The sequence below is a fragment of the Rhinopithecus roxellana genome, chromosome 21, assembly GCF_007565055.1.
Source record: "Rhinopithecus roxellana isolate Shanxi Qingling chromosome 21, ASM756505v1, whole genome shotgun sequence".
NCBI classification, from domain to species: Eukaryota; Metazoa; Chordata; class Mammalia; order Primates; family Cercopithecidae; genus Rhinopithecus; species Rhinopithecus roxellana.
In genome coordinates this window covers 72,853,384-72,870,220 of record NC_044569.1, presented here as the reverse complement: position 1 = coordinate 72,870,220, position 16,837 = coordinate 72,853,384, and the positions used below count along the sequence as shown (strand labels likewise).

General features: G+C 37.8%; 1 protein-coding gene across 2 annotated transcripts in view; it reads right to left on the bottom strand.

Moving 5' to 3' along the window:
• Nucleotides 1-16,837, bottom strand: part of TAF4B (TATA-box binding protein associated factor 4b) — a 157,040-nt gene that overhangs the window by 90,284 nt on the left and 49,919 nt on the right. For both annotated transcript variants that reach the window (XM_030926197.1, XM_010380747.2), the window contains exons 6-9: nt 15,643-15,732; nt 11,201-11,818; nt 4,994-5,129; nt 3,841-3,946 (exon numbers count right to left, since the gene is read on the bottom strand). In XM_030926197.1, the coding sequence (XP_030782057.1) occupies nt 3,841-3,946; nt 4,994-5,129; nt 11,201-11,818; nt 15,643-15,732 (950 nt within the window). The remainder of the gene's footprint in view (nt 1-3,840; nt 3,947-4,993; nt 5,130-11,200; nt 11,819-15,642; nt 15,733-16,837) is intronic.

Here is a 16,837-nt window from a genome sequence, read left to right as displayed (position 1 = left end):
TCGAACAGCAATTCATGTCATGTCTCTTTTTTAACCTCCAGCCTTCTCTTTGTTCTTCGGACATACCAGAGACTATCTGGTCTGTGTGTATGCTTTGAACTGCAATTCTTTCTTACCAAATAAAATGTTAAATTTAGAGATTCACTTCTACATTTTTTTTTAAAAAATGAGACAAGAGTCTCGCTCTGGAGTGCAGTGGCACAATCTCAGCTCACTGCAATCTCCCAGGGTTCAACTGATTCTCCTGTCTCAGCATCCCAAGTATCTGAGACTACAGACGTGCACCACCATAGCCTGCTAATTTTTGTATTGTTAGTAGAGACAGAGTTTCACCATGTTAGCCAGGCTGGTCTCGAACTCCTGACATCAAGTGATCCACCTGCCTCGGCCTCCCAAAGTGCTGGGATTACAGGCATGAGCCATTGTGCCCGGCCTATCTCTACATTTTTAATTTGACTTTGACAGATGCCACTTACACAAAACTCTAGAAGGACAAATCCAAATCCAATCTACAGTGATAGAAAGCAGATCAACAGTTGTCCAGAATCTGAGGTGTAATGTGGGGACTGGGTGATAAGGAGTGCAAAGGAACCTTTCTGGGGTATTGAAAATATTCCATGTATCCTGACAGTGATAGTTGGTACATGGGTTTAGCTTTATGTCGCATCATTAAACTGGAATATGATGATGATTGCCTAGATTACTGTCTTCCAGAATACTCAAACTCCAAACTATAAAGGAAAAAAAACAACAAATCCCATGCAAACTTTTTCGTTTTCTCAATCTCATCTCCCCCTCCCCACCCCCGCCCCCCAACCCCGTGCCTCAAGGCTTGCTATAGGCAAAAAGAGATGGAAAAAAAAAAAAACTGCAGAAAACAGAGACAGGGCAGACCCAGTGGTGGGCATAAGACTAAATACATCCCAAGTTAGAAGATGCTAAAAAGGTGTTCCCATAAATCAAAGCATGACTACATGCAATTTAAATTGGCAGATTGAAATGTGTAGATTCTTGGAAGGAATAAAAGGCAAAAAGGAGACGGAGAAGCACCATTTGGAAGTGGAGAAAATGCAAAAGGGGAAAATTTAGACTGGTGCAACACAAAAAAGGACCAAACAGGTTTCCCAGGGCAAACAGATACAAACAAAACTCTAATAAAAGAGGCATTGAAGAAAGGTGGAAAAACAAGGGAAAAACTGACATAAATAAAGGGTATAAAAAGGGTCAGGGACAAAGTAATGGGAATGAAAGAGAGGCAAAAGGACTAAAATGCATACTATTACAGTCCCTGAAAAAACACACACACACAAAATCGTGAACAAGAACTAATATTTAAACTATAATCCAAGAACGCTTTCCAAAAATTACAAAAGACCGGAATCTACATACTGAAAGGGCTGAACAGGAATTGAGGAACCACCCCCTTCACCACATATTCTAGTGCAAAACTATGAGATTTCAAAAATAAAAAATCCCGAAGTTCTTCAGACAAAAAGATCAAATAAGAACAAGACAATGGTGAGGCAACATTTAAAAAAAAATGTAATACAGAAAGTGTTGATTTCACAGCCAGCCACGCTGTCCTTCAAGTATCAAAGACACTGAAAAATAGTTTTAACATACAACAATTTAGGACAGGGGTCCCCAGAAACTGGACTGCACAGGAAGAGGTGAGAGGTGCACAAGCAAGCATTACTGCCTGAGCTCCACCTCCTGTCAGATCAGCGGTAGCATTAGATTCTCATAGGAGCACAAACCTACTGTGAACTGCACATATGAGAGAGCTAGACTGTGTGCTCCTTATGAGAATCTAATGCCTGATGATCTGAAGTGGAATAGTTTCATCTTGAAACTATCCCCACCCCCTCAGTCCTGGTCTGTGGAAAAATTGACTTCCATGAAATCACTCCCTGGTGCCAAAAACGTTAGGGACTAATAACTTAGGGAATTCTACACCTATGAGCCTTTTCTGAGGAATTTACCAGCAGATGAACTTCATTCAAGTTCAACCAAGAGATGACAGAACATGTCAGAAAAAAAGACCGAAGGTGAACATTTTAACATATGTATATAAAAGTAGACCTACAAATAAAATGTACATAGGGATGAGGAAGGAAGATTAAGGTACAAATTTTATACAAATGTTATATTGAAATACATATACATTATGCAATTAATATATATATTAATATATACATATATATAATATATATTATATATATTTAAGATCCAAGTGTTTGCCAGATAAACAATTTGGAAATATTTTCCTTGTGGCATGTTTATTCATTTCCTTGACAGTGTCTTTCACAGAACAAAAGTTTTTTAATTTTCTGAATTTCAGTTCATTAATTTTTCCTCTTGTAGATCGCTCTTTTCATGTGTTATCTAAGAAATGTGTGTAACCCAAGGTTACAAAGATTTTCTCCTATGCTTTGTTTCAGAAGATCTCCAGTTTCAGGCTTGCCCTTTCTCTTAATCGTCATCCTTTAATTCCCATCTATTACCTATATAAAAACTATTGTGTACATGTTCTATTTTCTCTGCCTTCCTCCACTTTAACTGCATAATTTCTATATATACAAATGTTATATTTGTATATATACACAAATATATTTTTAATATAAATATTCATATAAAATATATTATACAAATATATATACATGTTATGTTTGTATATATTTTTTCATATATTTGTATATATAAAAATGTAAAAGGGAATGTATATAAAAATTTGTTTTATATATTTGTATATATAAATATATATACTATATATATTTTATTGTATATAAATTGTATATATTGTATGTAAAATATATATACAAAAATAACATTTGTAAAACATTTGTTTATACATATATAAACTCTTAAAAACTCTTGATCATAAGAAACCAATGCAAGAAACAAAAATGGGCCAAAAATTTAAACACACACTTCACCAAAGATATATAAACAACAAATAAGCACAAAAGCAGATGATCAACATCTTTAGCCATTAGAAAAATGCAAACTAAAACCACAATAATAACCACTTATACACCTATTAAAATGGATTTAAAAAAATCAAAAGAACTGAGAATTACCAAATGCTCACAAAGTTGGACAGCAACTGGAACTCTCATCATCAATGACAGAAATGCAAAATGACACAGCCATTTTGATAAAGAATTTGGTAATTTCCTTACCAAAGTTTACACTTATCCAATGACTCATCAGTCATATTTCTCGATAGCAAAAGCATATGTTCACGCAAAATTCTGTACATGAAGCTTTATTATATTATCATCAGAAAAACTGGAAACCACCCAAATGTTCATCAATAGCAAAAAAGATCAACAAATTTAATTTCATAAAATAAAATCCTTCTCGGCAATGCAAAAAAAAACCTTCGTCTAATATTCAAAATGACACAGATGATCTAAAAAAACATGCTGAGTTTAAAAGTCTAATGCAAAAGGGTACATGATAACGTAAAACTTTATGTGAACTTTATGTGAAGTTCAAGAATAGACAAAAATGATCTATCGTGATGGACATAAGAACAGTAGCTGCCAGAGGCAAGGGATAAGGGCAATTGATTTCAAAGTTGCATAAAGGTGATGAATATGTTCAGTATCTTGATCGGCATGATGATTACACAGGTATATATATTTGACAGAATTCACTGAGCTATACATTTAATAGTTGTGCACTTTATTGTTTATAAATTATACTCAATAAAATGCTGTTAGCTTTGTAAAAAGGCATCAGTACATCTATTTTATTAAGGTATTATTTTGTCATCTCTCCTTTTTTAAAAAAATATTACTTCCTTAAACCAAATTTAACTATTTATTTTCTTACCGGAAGCATGATGTTCCATTCTCTTTTATTTTATTTTTCTGAGTAGGAGATGCTTGAAGCGACAGAATTTTATTTCCAGGCAGAGTAATTTGCTTTAGAATGGAAGCTATAAAAACAAAACAAGAAAAAAATAGAATACAAAAAAGCAATCATGTCACATTAGGAAAAATCCAGGACAACAGTTTTTAATATATATAGAATAATCAAAGAAAATTCCAAGTTTCCCTAGAACTATGCTTAAATTCAAACATGACAATGAATTTATTCCCTGAATAAGAAATAATCGTATAAAATAAGAATCTTTCCATTTCTTTTTAGCTAGTCTATGGAATTAGCAGTATTACAAAAATACCATGAAGTAAAAGGCATCTGAAACATGTTAATAATACATTGCTTATATTGGTGTATTTTAAAAATACATAAAGCTCTACCTGACATTGGTAAGACGGATTTCCCAGTCTACCTGACTTGGGTAAGACTGATTTCCATACATATGTATACATGTACATGCATACAAGTATGTATGTAGAGAAAGAACTACATTTTAAGAAGAAATATTCTATAGCAAATTTTATAAGTTAAATAAGTCCTTATTTACTAATAGATTGTTTTATCAAATTACAGAATACCATGAATAGCTGTTTTTTTTAAATTCCAAAACAATATATAACCCTAAAAAGTTTACATGTATGTAAAAAGAAATGTCATCATAGCTGGGCGCAGTGGCTCACGCCTATAATCCCAGCACTTTGGGAGGCCAAGGTTGGTGCATCGACCACTTGAGATCAGGAGTTTGAGACCAGCTTGGCCAACCTGGTAAAACCCAGTCTCTACTAAAACTACAAAAATTAGCCAGCTGTGGTGGTGCACGCATGTAATCCCAGCTACTCAAGAGGCTGAGAACACGATAACTGATTAAACGCAGAAGGTGGACGTTCACTGAGCTGAGATTGTGCCACTGTACTCCAGCCTGGGCAACAGAGCAAGACTCTGTCAGGGGAGAGAAATCTAATCATTATCTTTGTTTTCTTTCAATAAGTGCCAACTTTAAAAGACCAAGCCTCTCTTCACTTAACATAGCAACAAAAAAGTTATACAAAACCCCTCTACGTTCTAACCCAGCATGATGGGACTAAGATGGACCAGCATCTACCTGGAAGAAACTGACTGGTAGGTATTACAGTATTCACTGGCATCGTCTTCTGTCCACATTTCTGAATGGTCAATGTTGAGGAATGTGAAAGTGTGGTCACTTGTTTTTCATTGCCTCCTGAAGGCTGCTGAACTACCTGAAACAATGAGAACCATCAATATGGTCGTTCAACTTAAGGCTTTAGAAAATGATAAGATTTCAGTTTTAAACAACAGACTGTGTTCACCCAGCCATAAATATACCTTTATATTAACATAACAAGAATGCCTACTTTAAATTTGTACGAAGCAAAATTATCTTGTTGACAAGTAAAAAACATGACTATTTCACATACATTATTTTTAGAATGGAATTTAAAATTTTATTTCACCATGCTCAATTTAAATCTCTCTATAAATCTATTTCCAATTGTTAATTACAGTGAAAAATTTAAAGCATATATAAAAATAGACAGGATAAAACAAAACCACCTATACCACTACCCAGCTTCAACAATGATTAATTCTTGATCAATCTTGTTTCCATCTATACCCCTACCCACTTCCCTGCCACCCTCAATTATTTTAAGGCAAATCTCAGATATATCGCTTTATCCACAAATATTTCAAAATACATCTTTAAAAGATAAGGACTTTTTATGTGCCATTTTAACAAAGTATTTTCTTTTCTTTTTTTTTTTTTTTTTTTTTGAGACAGAATATTACTCTGTCACCCAGGCTGCAGTGCAGTGGCACCATCTTGGCTCACTGCAAACCTCTGCCTCCCAGGTTCAAGTGATTCTCATGCCTCAGCCTCCTGAGTAGCTGGGATTACAGGCATGTGCCACCATGCCTGGCTAATTTTTGTATTTTTAGTAGAGACTAGGTTTCACTATGTTAGCCAGGCTGGTCTCGAACTCCTGACCTCAAGCGATCCGCCCACCTGAGCCTCCCAAAGTGCTGGGATTACAGGTGTAATCCCAGCGGGGATGACACAGGGCGTGAGCCAGCGCATCTAGACTAAATTATTTTCTTAAACCATCGCTTGAAAGCAGGAGGCGGAGGCTGCAGTGAGCCGAGATTGCACCACTGCACCCCAGCCTGGGTGACACAGTGAGACCCTGTCTCAAAAAAACAAGACAAAACAAAACAGGTAGAAAAACAGTCATCATGTATTTGAGCCAGCTGTTGATGGTGAACTTAGACTCATATATGGCAAATATAAATGTGCCATGGTCTTGCCAAAAGACAGAGTTCTAAACAGAATTTTTGGAGTTCAATTTATTCAACTTATGTGTATTACTTTTAAAAAGTAACAAGAAACACAACATGTCCTGGTAAGTAATCATACAGCAACTAATGCCCCTAGAGAAGAAATATTAGTCAGAATAATTCAATTGCCTTTATTCTTTGAGAATAGACAAGAACTCTTTTAAAAATGATACATTTCAATGAAGCTGAGATCATATTTATGTACTGTAGTTCTAAGGATCAGGCTTAAATTATACAAAGTAATATACAGGTACTATTTTATGCATTCAGACTGAAACTCAAGAGAAACACTCCCAGCTTATTTTCTGGTTATCTGCTCTGTCCTCCTTGATGCTCCTTATTAGGTATTCCTGTCAGTATTTTAATTATGAAAGACAGTAATATTCAAAAATTGTTTACCAGTGTGAAAGCTGTCAGACTCAAAATGAAGTCACTTGTGTTTGAAAGAAAACAAAAAACAAAACTCTAACAAATAGAGCTAGGGAAGGAAGACTAAGAAGAGAGGGTTCTCATGCTTGTATGCCTAATCACAAAAACTATCCCAATAGACCGCCAAAACCACAACCTTGCACAAAGGCCACAGCAACGGTACACAAAAAATACTTCTGCAAGGACATCATCTGCTCAGCAACTGCCTATTTAAACCTGGACTGGTGTCACCCTTGTTACTGAGCTTTGTAGTCAAGGATAATCATTTCAAAACAACTATGTAATTCTTCTCATTTTTCCTTTTAAAACCTGTCCTCCTTTACTCAGGAAGACTGCTTGAGGCCAGGATTTTGAGACCTGACTGGGCAATATAGCAAGACCCTGTCTCTAACCAAAATAAAAAGTTTTTAATTAGCCAGGCATGATGGCATGCACCTGTAGTCCTAGCTACTCAGGAGGCTGAGGAAGGAGGATTGCTTGAGCCCAGGAGATCGAGGCTGCAGTGAGCCACGATGGCACCACTGCACTCCAGGCTAGGCAACAAAATGAAACCCTGAGTCTTTAAAAATTAAAAATAAAAAAACCTTTGTCTTCCTTTATCTCCCTGAATACACGCAGTTTACTACGGTACCTGTATTCCAATTGCAATGCTCCATTCCCAATTACATATCCTATTCTTTTAAAGAACCTCTTTGTTATTTAGGCTGACACCAGTTAGTCTTCATATCATTTCTGATGGGGACACAAAAATATAACACAAAGTTTCGAGTTGGGACTTAACAACCTTTGATCCCCATCACTTCTCATCTTAATGACTCTAACACCTGGAACAATATATATGTCTAGTCTAACAAAAATATGGGAGGCATACTCCTGAACATCTACTACTAGGAAAAACAAAATGAGTGCTAATGTAAGAGAATTCATTAATGTTCTTTCAAAGAAAGTACCACATAAAACCACAGTACTAAGCAGATCACTTCAGCTCAGGAGTTCGAGATTAGCCTGGGCAACATGGCAAAACCCTGTCTCTACTAAAAACACAAGAAAATTAGCCAGGTGTGATGGCCTGCTCCTGCAGTCCCAGCTAGTCAGGAGGCTGAGGTGGCAAGATCATCTGAGCCTGGAAAGTCAAGACTGCAGTGAGCCATGATCATGCACTCTAACCTGGGTGACAGAAGTGAGACATTGTCTCAAAAACACACATACACACACACAAACGAGAAACATTAAAAAGGAATTTTTAAATCTATGATTATTAAAAGAAATGTGTGTATTCTTCAGACCATATGGAGTTAGATGAACCCCAGATTTGATCCAGTGCAGTAATTCTTATATTTTAAATGACTATTTGCTATATTTCTTATAAGCTACAAGGAATATGTTATTTTATAGCAACATGAGTGTTTTTCTCCTCACTTAGAACTAGGATTAAATTGGACTATGGTTTATAATGGATTCACTGATGGTATTCCTTAATTAACTTTCAAACTTGAGTAATATTAATTTTCTAACTTAGTTTATTTGAAAGAATGCCCTAGTTCAATCATCTCGATGGCATTACCATATAGAATGGTTTATGTTGTTTTGCTCCAGGTAAATCTGTTGTGAAATAAATTACAATCCATCTTCAGTGTCTGGCCACTCGGGCTCTTGCCACTTTAAATAGGTAGGTGTAAATACTAACATCAAATTTACTGGCTAAACTTAAAACAAAGGACAGACAAGAAAGCAGAATTCACAGGGAAAATTAAATTATTAAAAATGAAGGTAGGGTAGGAAGTAAAAAAAAAACCCTAAAATTTACCATCAGATTTTTTTGCATTATTTCTTTATTGAAATGATTTATAATGTATAACAAGTCAGGCCGGGCGCGGTGGCTCAAGCCTGTAATCCCAGCACTTTGGGAGGCCGAGACGGGCGGATCACGAGGTCAGGAGATGGAGACCATCCTGGCTAACACAGTGAAACCCCGTCTCTACTAAAAAATACAAAAAAACTAGCCGGGCGAGGTGGCAGGTGCCTGTAGTCCCAGCTACTGGGGAGGCTGAGGCAGTAGAATGGCGTAAACCCAGGAGGCGGAGCTTGCAGTGAGCCAAGATCCGGTCACTGCACTCCAGCCTGGGCGACAGAGTGAGACTCCGTCTCAAAAAAAAAAAAAAAAAAAAATGTATAACAAGTCAAACCTACAAACAAAAATGCTGTCAAGATATTATCATGAGACAGCTCCTGCTTCAGGACATTCCAGAAACCTAGAAGTTCTAAGAGCACCATACCCTAATGGAAAGATCATCTGGGTTCTAGTCTGAGATCCATTACTTGACTGTTTTTTGTTTTGTTTTGCTTTTGTTTTTTTTTTGAGACAGAGTTTCGCTGTTGTAACCCAGGCTGGAGTGCTGTGGCACGATCTCGCCTCACTGCAACCTCTGCCTCCCTGGTTCAAGCCGTTCTCCTGCCTCAGCCTCCCGAGTAGCTGGGATTACAGGTGCCCGCCGCCACACTCGGCTAATTTTTGTATTTTTAGTAGAGACGGGGCTTCTCTACTAGTAAAGATGTGTTGGGCAGGCTGGTCTCAAACTCCTGACCTCAGGTGATCTGCCCGCCTTGGCCTCCCAAAGTGCTGAGATTACAGGCATGAGCTGTCATGCCCGGCCACTTGACTGTTACTGGATGAGTCGGCTCAGAATTTCTGGATTCTTAGTTTTCTCCCAACCTTTTTATCATAAAATTATTTTAAAATCTATAGCACATAATGACATGCTTTTAAAACTATGTAGCTATAAAGTATTATTTCACCCTAGGGACCTATATGCTATAGATGCTCAATAAAGATTAGCATTGATTCAAGAATCAATTATGACACATAAAGAGGATTTCAATTCTGTTCAGTACTACCAAAAAGAGGCCTTTCATTGGGGCAACTCCTCTATTCCAGGTGTTCTCCAACCTGGCTGACCAGAACAATGTTTAAGAATCATTGCTTCTGAAAATGTTTCATCTCTGAGATTAAATTCAGGCACCCAAGAGAAATCCTGCAAGGCAGTTACATTTCTCCATTTGAAAATGAGATGCAGAGTGGGAAGGGATGATAAAAGATTAGTGCCCAGGAAATGACCATCACTCTGTCTGCTCAAGAGTTCAACTACTCTCCAATTCTGGTCACGGATCAACCCCTTTCGTTCTATGTCCAAAGCTGCCCTGTTGCCTCAGATAACAATCACTCAGATACTTCTTATTCTGATAACACAAACAAGGCTGGAAAGGCTACACAAGAAGCAGAATGAACCAAAACAGAGATTTAAAACACAGCCTCTAATGCAAAGCATTATAAAAGAGAAAAAGGACATTCACCAAAAGAACAGCAAGCTCTGTTATCATAGAAGATAGGGAAGAACTTTACTGAAAACATTATGATTTTTAATTAATGCACCATGTAGTATCCCCCATGAGTTAACAATACTTTCACAGTCTTTTGGTAAAACTTATCTTTTCTTAAATAAAGAAGAACATTCTAAACACTAATCGACAAACAGTTAAAATTTCCTTCTTTCACCCAAGAACCTCCCAACCTACTAAGTTGAGGAAAAAAACACAACAATCAGACAAAACAAAGGAATATTCTGCAGATATTATGGGCACTTAAAACACTACAATATAATGAACAACCACAAAAAGCTAGAAAAGTATTCTAGATTAAATGAGCCAGGTACAGTGGCTCATGTCTGTAATACCAACACTTTGGGAGGTCGAAGTTGAGAGAATCACTTGAGGCCAAGAGTTTGAGACCAGCCTGGGCAACATGGCAAGACTCTCTCTCTACAAAAAAGTAAAAGTTAAAAGACATTATTGGGACAATTACAGAAATACTGTACCAATATTAATTTCCTGTGTGTGACAATAGGTATGTTGTGGTTATGTTTTACAAAAAAAAAAACCTTTTAGGAGATACATACACTGTGCATTGTCATAATTTTTGCAACCACTCTCAGATGGTTCAGTAAAGACTTACGTGTTTGCTGCTGGGTGTGGTGGCTCATGCCTGTCAGTAATCCCAGTGCTTTGGGAGGCCAAGGCGGGTGGATCACTTAAGGCCAGGAGTTCAAGACTAGCCTGGCCAACATGGAGAAACTCCATCTCTAACAAAAATACAAAAATTAGCCAGCGTGGTGGTGCACACCGGTAATCCCAGCTACTCAGGAGGATGAGGCATGAGAATTGCCTGAACCTGGGAGGCGAAGGTTACAGTGAGCCAAGATTGTGCCACTGCCACTGCACTCCAGCCTGGGCGAGAGTGAGACTCTCTCTATCTTAAACAAACAAACAAACAAACAAAGACTTACATGTGTGTTTATAGGTATGAGCAGAAAGAAGAAAACAAAGCAAATAAGGTAAAAAAAAAAAAATGTAATTGGTCAAACCTGTAAACAGTATACAGCCTTGCCAGTTTTTTTTTACTAGTCTTACCAGTTTTCCGAATGTTCAAAATTTTCAAAATAAATAACTGAGGAAGAAACAAAATGTTACTCACTAGTTGCTTGACTTGAACTGCCTGTGGAACCCCAGCTGGTTGTGAAAGGACAGGGCCTGGCTGGGCAAGTTTGATTTGAATTGGAGTCCCAATAACAGGCTTGTCAGATGTGGTCCCAGCAGAAGTAACAACAGGTTTCACAGATGGAAGACAAATAGCTGCACCTGAAGTTTCTCCAAAAGTTACTGCTGGAAGGGACAGTGTTACTGCTGTTCCAGAGACAACTGGCTTTTCAGGTTGCAGTGAGACCGTGGTCACTGTGTTTGGTACAGATGTCACAAGTGGTTTTGAAGTCTGAAGCAAAACAGTTCCAGATGTTGTTCCTCCTGTTGCAGCAGCTGGGCCCACAGAATGAAGTGTCACAACTCCAGCTTTTGCTCCCACTGGACCAGCAAGTGGGTTCAAAGCTTGCACTGACACAGTTCTGGGTGCTGTTGCTCCAGAAACAATAAAGGACTTTTCAGACTGGCTTGAGGACACTGTTGTTGTCACCACAGGAGAAGTTGTTACTGTTGTAGTACAGGTAGCAATGACCATCTCACTAGAGGTCTGCTGAACACATTGCTGGATGAAGCTCTGGGAGTTAGGCAGAAGTTGTCGTAAGGCAACCACGCTTTTCTGGAAACGTAGAGGAATGGAAAAAAACACTGCTAACAAATCAGCTACTTGTAAAACAAAATGTGGTATTTCATACCTTTACAACTTAAAACCAATCAAAAGCGTATCAAGTATTTCAGTTGAAGACAGCTGGTATCACTTACTTATAGCCTGTCAATATCCAGGATACAATCAATTTGAAGCTCAAAAGTGCTTGTTTTCCAATATGAAATTACTATATCTCAGTATTAAACTTATTTGTATTCCCTCAATATCAATTTGGTACAACATGTATGATACTTTTCTATAATCATCTAAACCCTATAATAGACCATTAATAACTTCAGCATTTGTAAGTTTATTTAAACCACAGCAGAATCTAGGTCTCTTCATTAAGTAACTTTCAAACTTTGGATAGAAATAGGTGCAGTGGCTCATGCCTGTAATCCCAGCACTCTGGGAGTCCAAAGCAAGCAATCACTTGAAGCCAGGAGTTTGAGATCAGCCTAGGCAACATGGCAAAACCCCATCTATACAAAATATACAAAAATTAGTCAGGCATGGTGGGGACACACCTGTAGTCCCAGCTACTCGTGAGGTAGAGGTTGCAGTGAGCTGAGATCATGCCACTGCACTCCAGCCTGGGTGGCAGAGTAAAACCCCATCCCCCCCCCCCCCGCCCAAAAAAAAGGAAAGGAAGAAATAGTCTTTAAAAGCCTGGGCAACATGGTAAAACCCTGTCTCTACAAAAAACACAAAAACTAGCAGGGCATAGTGGTGCATCCTTGTAGTCCCAGCTGTTGCAGGGGCTGAGGCGGGAGGATCACTTGGGCCTGGGAGGTTGAAGTTGCACAGAGCTGTGATCACATGACTATACCCCAGCCTGGGTGACAGAGCAAAACCTCATCTCAAAAAAAAAATTTTTTTAATAAAAACAAAGAAATATCTTTAAATCAAAACAAAATTAAATACAAAGTGAATTTTATGATCTGAAAGAATTGAGCTAGCATACTTTCTTTTTTTTTTTTTTATTGAGACAGAGTCTCACTCTGTTGCCCAGGCTGGAGTGCAGTGGTGCGATCTCAGCTTTCTGCAACCTCTGCCTCCCAAGTTCAAGCGATTCTCCAGCCTCCTGAGTAGCGGGGACTACAGGCACATGCCACCACTGGCTAATTTTTGTATTTTTTAGTAGAGACAACCATGTTGGTCAGGCTGGTCTCCATCTCCTCGCCTCAGGTGATTCGCCAACCTCCCAAAGTGCTGGGATTACAGGTGTGAGTCACCACACCCAGCCAAGCACACTTTCTGACTGTCACCATCTATCTTTGTATCCTACTTAAAGAGTAAAGGCAGTTCAAACTAAAAACTAGTAGGTTCTGCCTTTTCATCCCTGGAGTTTTCATTTGTTTAGCCAACAGAGATGGAAAGCTAGGGCTCTTGTGTCAAACAGCCAAGTTGTGAATGCAAAGGAAAAGTTCTTAAAGGAACTTCAAAGGGCTACTCCATGTGACACATAAATGGTAAGAAACAAAACAGCCTTATTGGTGACATGGAAAGTTTGAGTGGTGTGGACAGAAGATCAAACCAGCCACAACATTCCCTTAAGCAAAAGTCTAAACCAGAGTACAGCACTAACTCTTCAATTCTATGAAGGCTGAAAAATGAGGAAGCTACAGAAGAAAAGTATGAAGTTAGGAGAGGCTGGCTCACGAGGTTTAAGGAAAGAAGCTCTCTTGATAACTAACATAAAAGTACAAGGTAAAGCTGCAAGTACTGATGCAGAAACTGCAGCAAATCATACAGAAGATATAGCTAAGATTTTTTTTTTTTTTTTTGAGACAGAGTCTTGCTCTTGTCACCCAGGCTACAGTGCAATGGCACGATCTTGGCTCACTGCAACCTCTGTCTTTCGGGTTCAAGCAATTCTCCTGCCTCGGCCTCCCAAGTAGGTGGGACTATAGGCATGCGCTACCATGCCCAGCTAATTTTTTAACTTTTTTCAGTAGAGTCAGGGTTTCTCCATGTTGGCCAGGCTGGTCTCAAACTCCTAACCTCAGGTGATCTGCCCACCTCAGCCTCCTAAAGTGCTGGGATTACAGGCGTGAGCCACCACGCCTGGCCAACAACAGATTTCCAATGGAGACAAAAACAACCTTCTATTAAAGGAAGCTAGGTCTTTCATAGCTTTTTGCTGAGGAAAAGTCAACGCATGGCTTCAAGGCTTCAAAGGACAGGCTGACTTTCTTGTTAGGGGCTAATGTAGCTGGTGACTTCAAGTGGAAGCCAATGCTCATTTACTATTCCAAAAATTCCAGGACTCTTAAGAATTATGCTAAATCTACTCTGCCTGTGCTCTATCAATGAACAAAGCATGGATGACAGCACATCTATCCACAGCATGGTTTACTGAATATTTTAAGCCCACTGTTGAGAACTACTGCTCAGGCGGGGGGTGGGGGGATTCTTTTCAAAATATTACCACTCATTGACAATATACCTCGTCACCCGAAAATTCTGATGGAGATGTACAAGATCAATATTGGTTTCCTGTCTGCTAACACATCCATTCTGCAGTCCACATACATCAAGGAGTAATTTTTACTTTCAAGTATTATTTAAGAAATAGATTTTGTAAGACTACAGCTGCCACAGACAGTGATTCCTCTGATCAATTTGGGGGCAAAGTCAACTGAAAACTTTCTGGAAAAGATTCACCATTCTAGATGCCATTAAGCATATTTGTGAGTCATGGCAGGAGATCAAAATATCAACACTAACAGGAGTTTATAAGAAGTGGATCCCCATCCTCATGGATGATTTTGAGGGGTTCAGAACTTCAGTGGAGGAAGTCACTGCAGATATGGCAGAAACAGCAAGAGAACCACAGTTAGAAGTGGAACCTGAAGATGTGACCGAATTGCTGCAATCTCATGATAAAACTGGAAGAGATGAGGAGTTGCTTCTTACAGATGAGCAAAGAAAGTGGTTTCTTGAAATGGAAGCTACTCCTAGTCAAATGTTATAAATGTTGTTAGGATGGTAACAAAGGATTTAGAATATGACAACAACTTAGTTAATAAAGCAATGGCAGGGTATGAGAGAACTGACTCCAATTTTGAAAGAAGTTCTGCTGTGTGTGAAATGCTATCAGACAGCACTGCATGCTACAGAGAAATCTTTCGTGAAGGGAAGAATCAACTGATGACACAAATTGCACTGTTGTCTGAATTTAAGACATTGCCACAGTTGGGTGTGACCACCTTCAGTGACCACCACCTTGACCAGTCAAAAGCCATCAACATTGAGGTAAGACTCTTTACCATCAAAATATTATAACTTGCTGAAGGTTCAGATGATTGACAGCACTTTTTAGCAATAAAGTATTTTTTAATTCACCTATGTAATTGTTTTTTCAAATATAATGCTATTATAAACCTAATAAAGCATACCATAAAAAGTTTTATATGCATTTGGAAACCAAAAATTTTATATGACTCACTTTATTGTGATACTAGCTTTCTTATGGTGGTCTGAAACCAAACCTGCAATATCTCTGCGGTATGTCTGTATATTCTTATACAAGCATTAAACAATATAATCATGAACTTATGTTCATGAATAAAATGTTACTTCTCTTTTTTCAAAGTGTTCAAATTAAAACAATATTACGAATATGCTTTACAGCTTACAAAAACACTTACAAAAAAAAAAAAAAAAAACTCAGGTTTCTCCCACACTGTCAGTATCTTCATATTCAACTGCTGTCATATTGAAATAGTCCAGTTTTTAATTATTTTAGAGTAATCTAATCCAAATTATTTCTTCTAAGTGAAACATAACTCTACCTTAAGAAAAGGAACCAGGTGAGGCTGAGGTGAAGACTTAAGTTCAATATACAGTTTCCTAGTAAATTCTTCTGCTTCGATTTTTGCATCCTGAGGGATGGGAGAAACAGAAACAATTTTAAGTCTACAAATATTTTAAAAGAGACAAAGTATATAATTCATGATTGTAGATATAGCAAACTTTTCACAAATGATAAAGTCAATTAAATATAGGCTTTTTTTTCATGCCAGTTATGAAATGTGTAAGCATAAATGATAGAGATGTTTATTCATAGAGAATACAATGAAGGGTGATTTTTTTTTCTTTTAAAGATCCCAGGAAGCAAAGAGAAGAGCTGACAGGCCGAGTAATACTACATTATTACAGTCTGTTAAGAACAATTAAGAAGTGAAGGCACAGGTGTCTTAAATTTCTTAGGGTAGGAAACAGTAAGTTATTCAGTTTGGAGACCTTGGTGTTTAAGTTCTCTAAAACAATTTGGAAATTAATCTGCTAGTTTGTTGCTGTTCTTTGCACACAAGAGTCAGGGACAACATTTCCAGAATTAGTAGAAATATTTCCAAAATACCTTGATGCCAGTGATAATGTGTAAGATGTAGCTGATTGAATTATCTTATTCTTTTCAAATGTATAAAATATAGTTTTTAAAATTTTGCCTACTAGGACATATTTTATACTTAATAAAGATTGTAATTGTGTGGTGACAGAGAACATCTGGTTTTTTCTTCATGAAGTCATGGAAGGAGCATTCAAGGAAAGGTAACTATGACCTTAGATTTAAAAAAAAAAAAAAAATTCAGCTTTTATTTTAGAATCAGGAGGTACAAGTTTGGGGTACAGGTAGTGTACCAGGTACACTCGTCACCCAGGTAGTGAGCACAGTTATCTGGGAGGTAGTTTTTCAGCCCTCACGCCCCCTCACTCCCACTTTCTAGTAGTTCTCAGTGTCTGTGGTTCTCACCTTTATGTCCATGTGTACTTAATGTTGAGCTCCCACTTATAAGTGACAACATGTAGTATCTGGTTTTCTATTCCTGCATTAATTTGCTTAGGATAATGGCCATTTATGTTGCTACAAAAGACATGATCTTGTTCTTTTTTATGGCTGTGTAGTATGCCATGGTGTATATGTACCACTTTTTATTTATCCATCCCACTGTCAATGAACACCTCTGCTGATTCTATGTCTTGGCT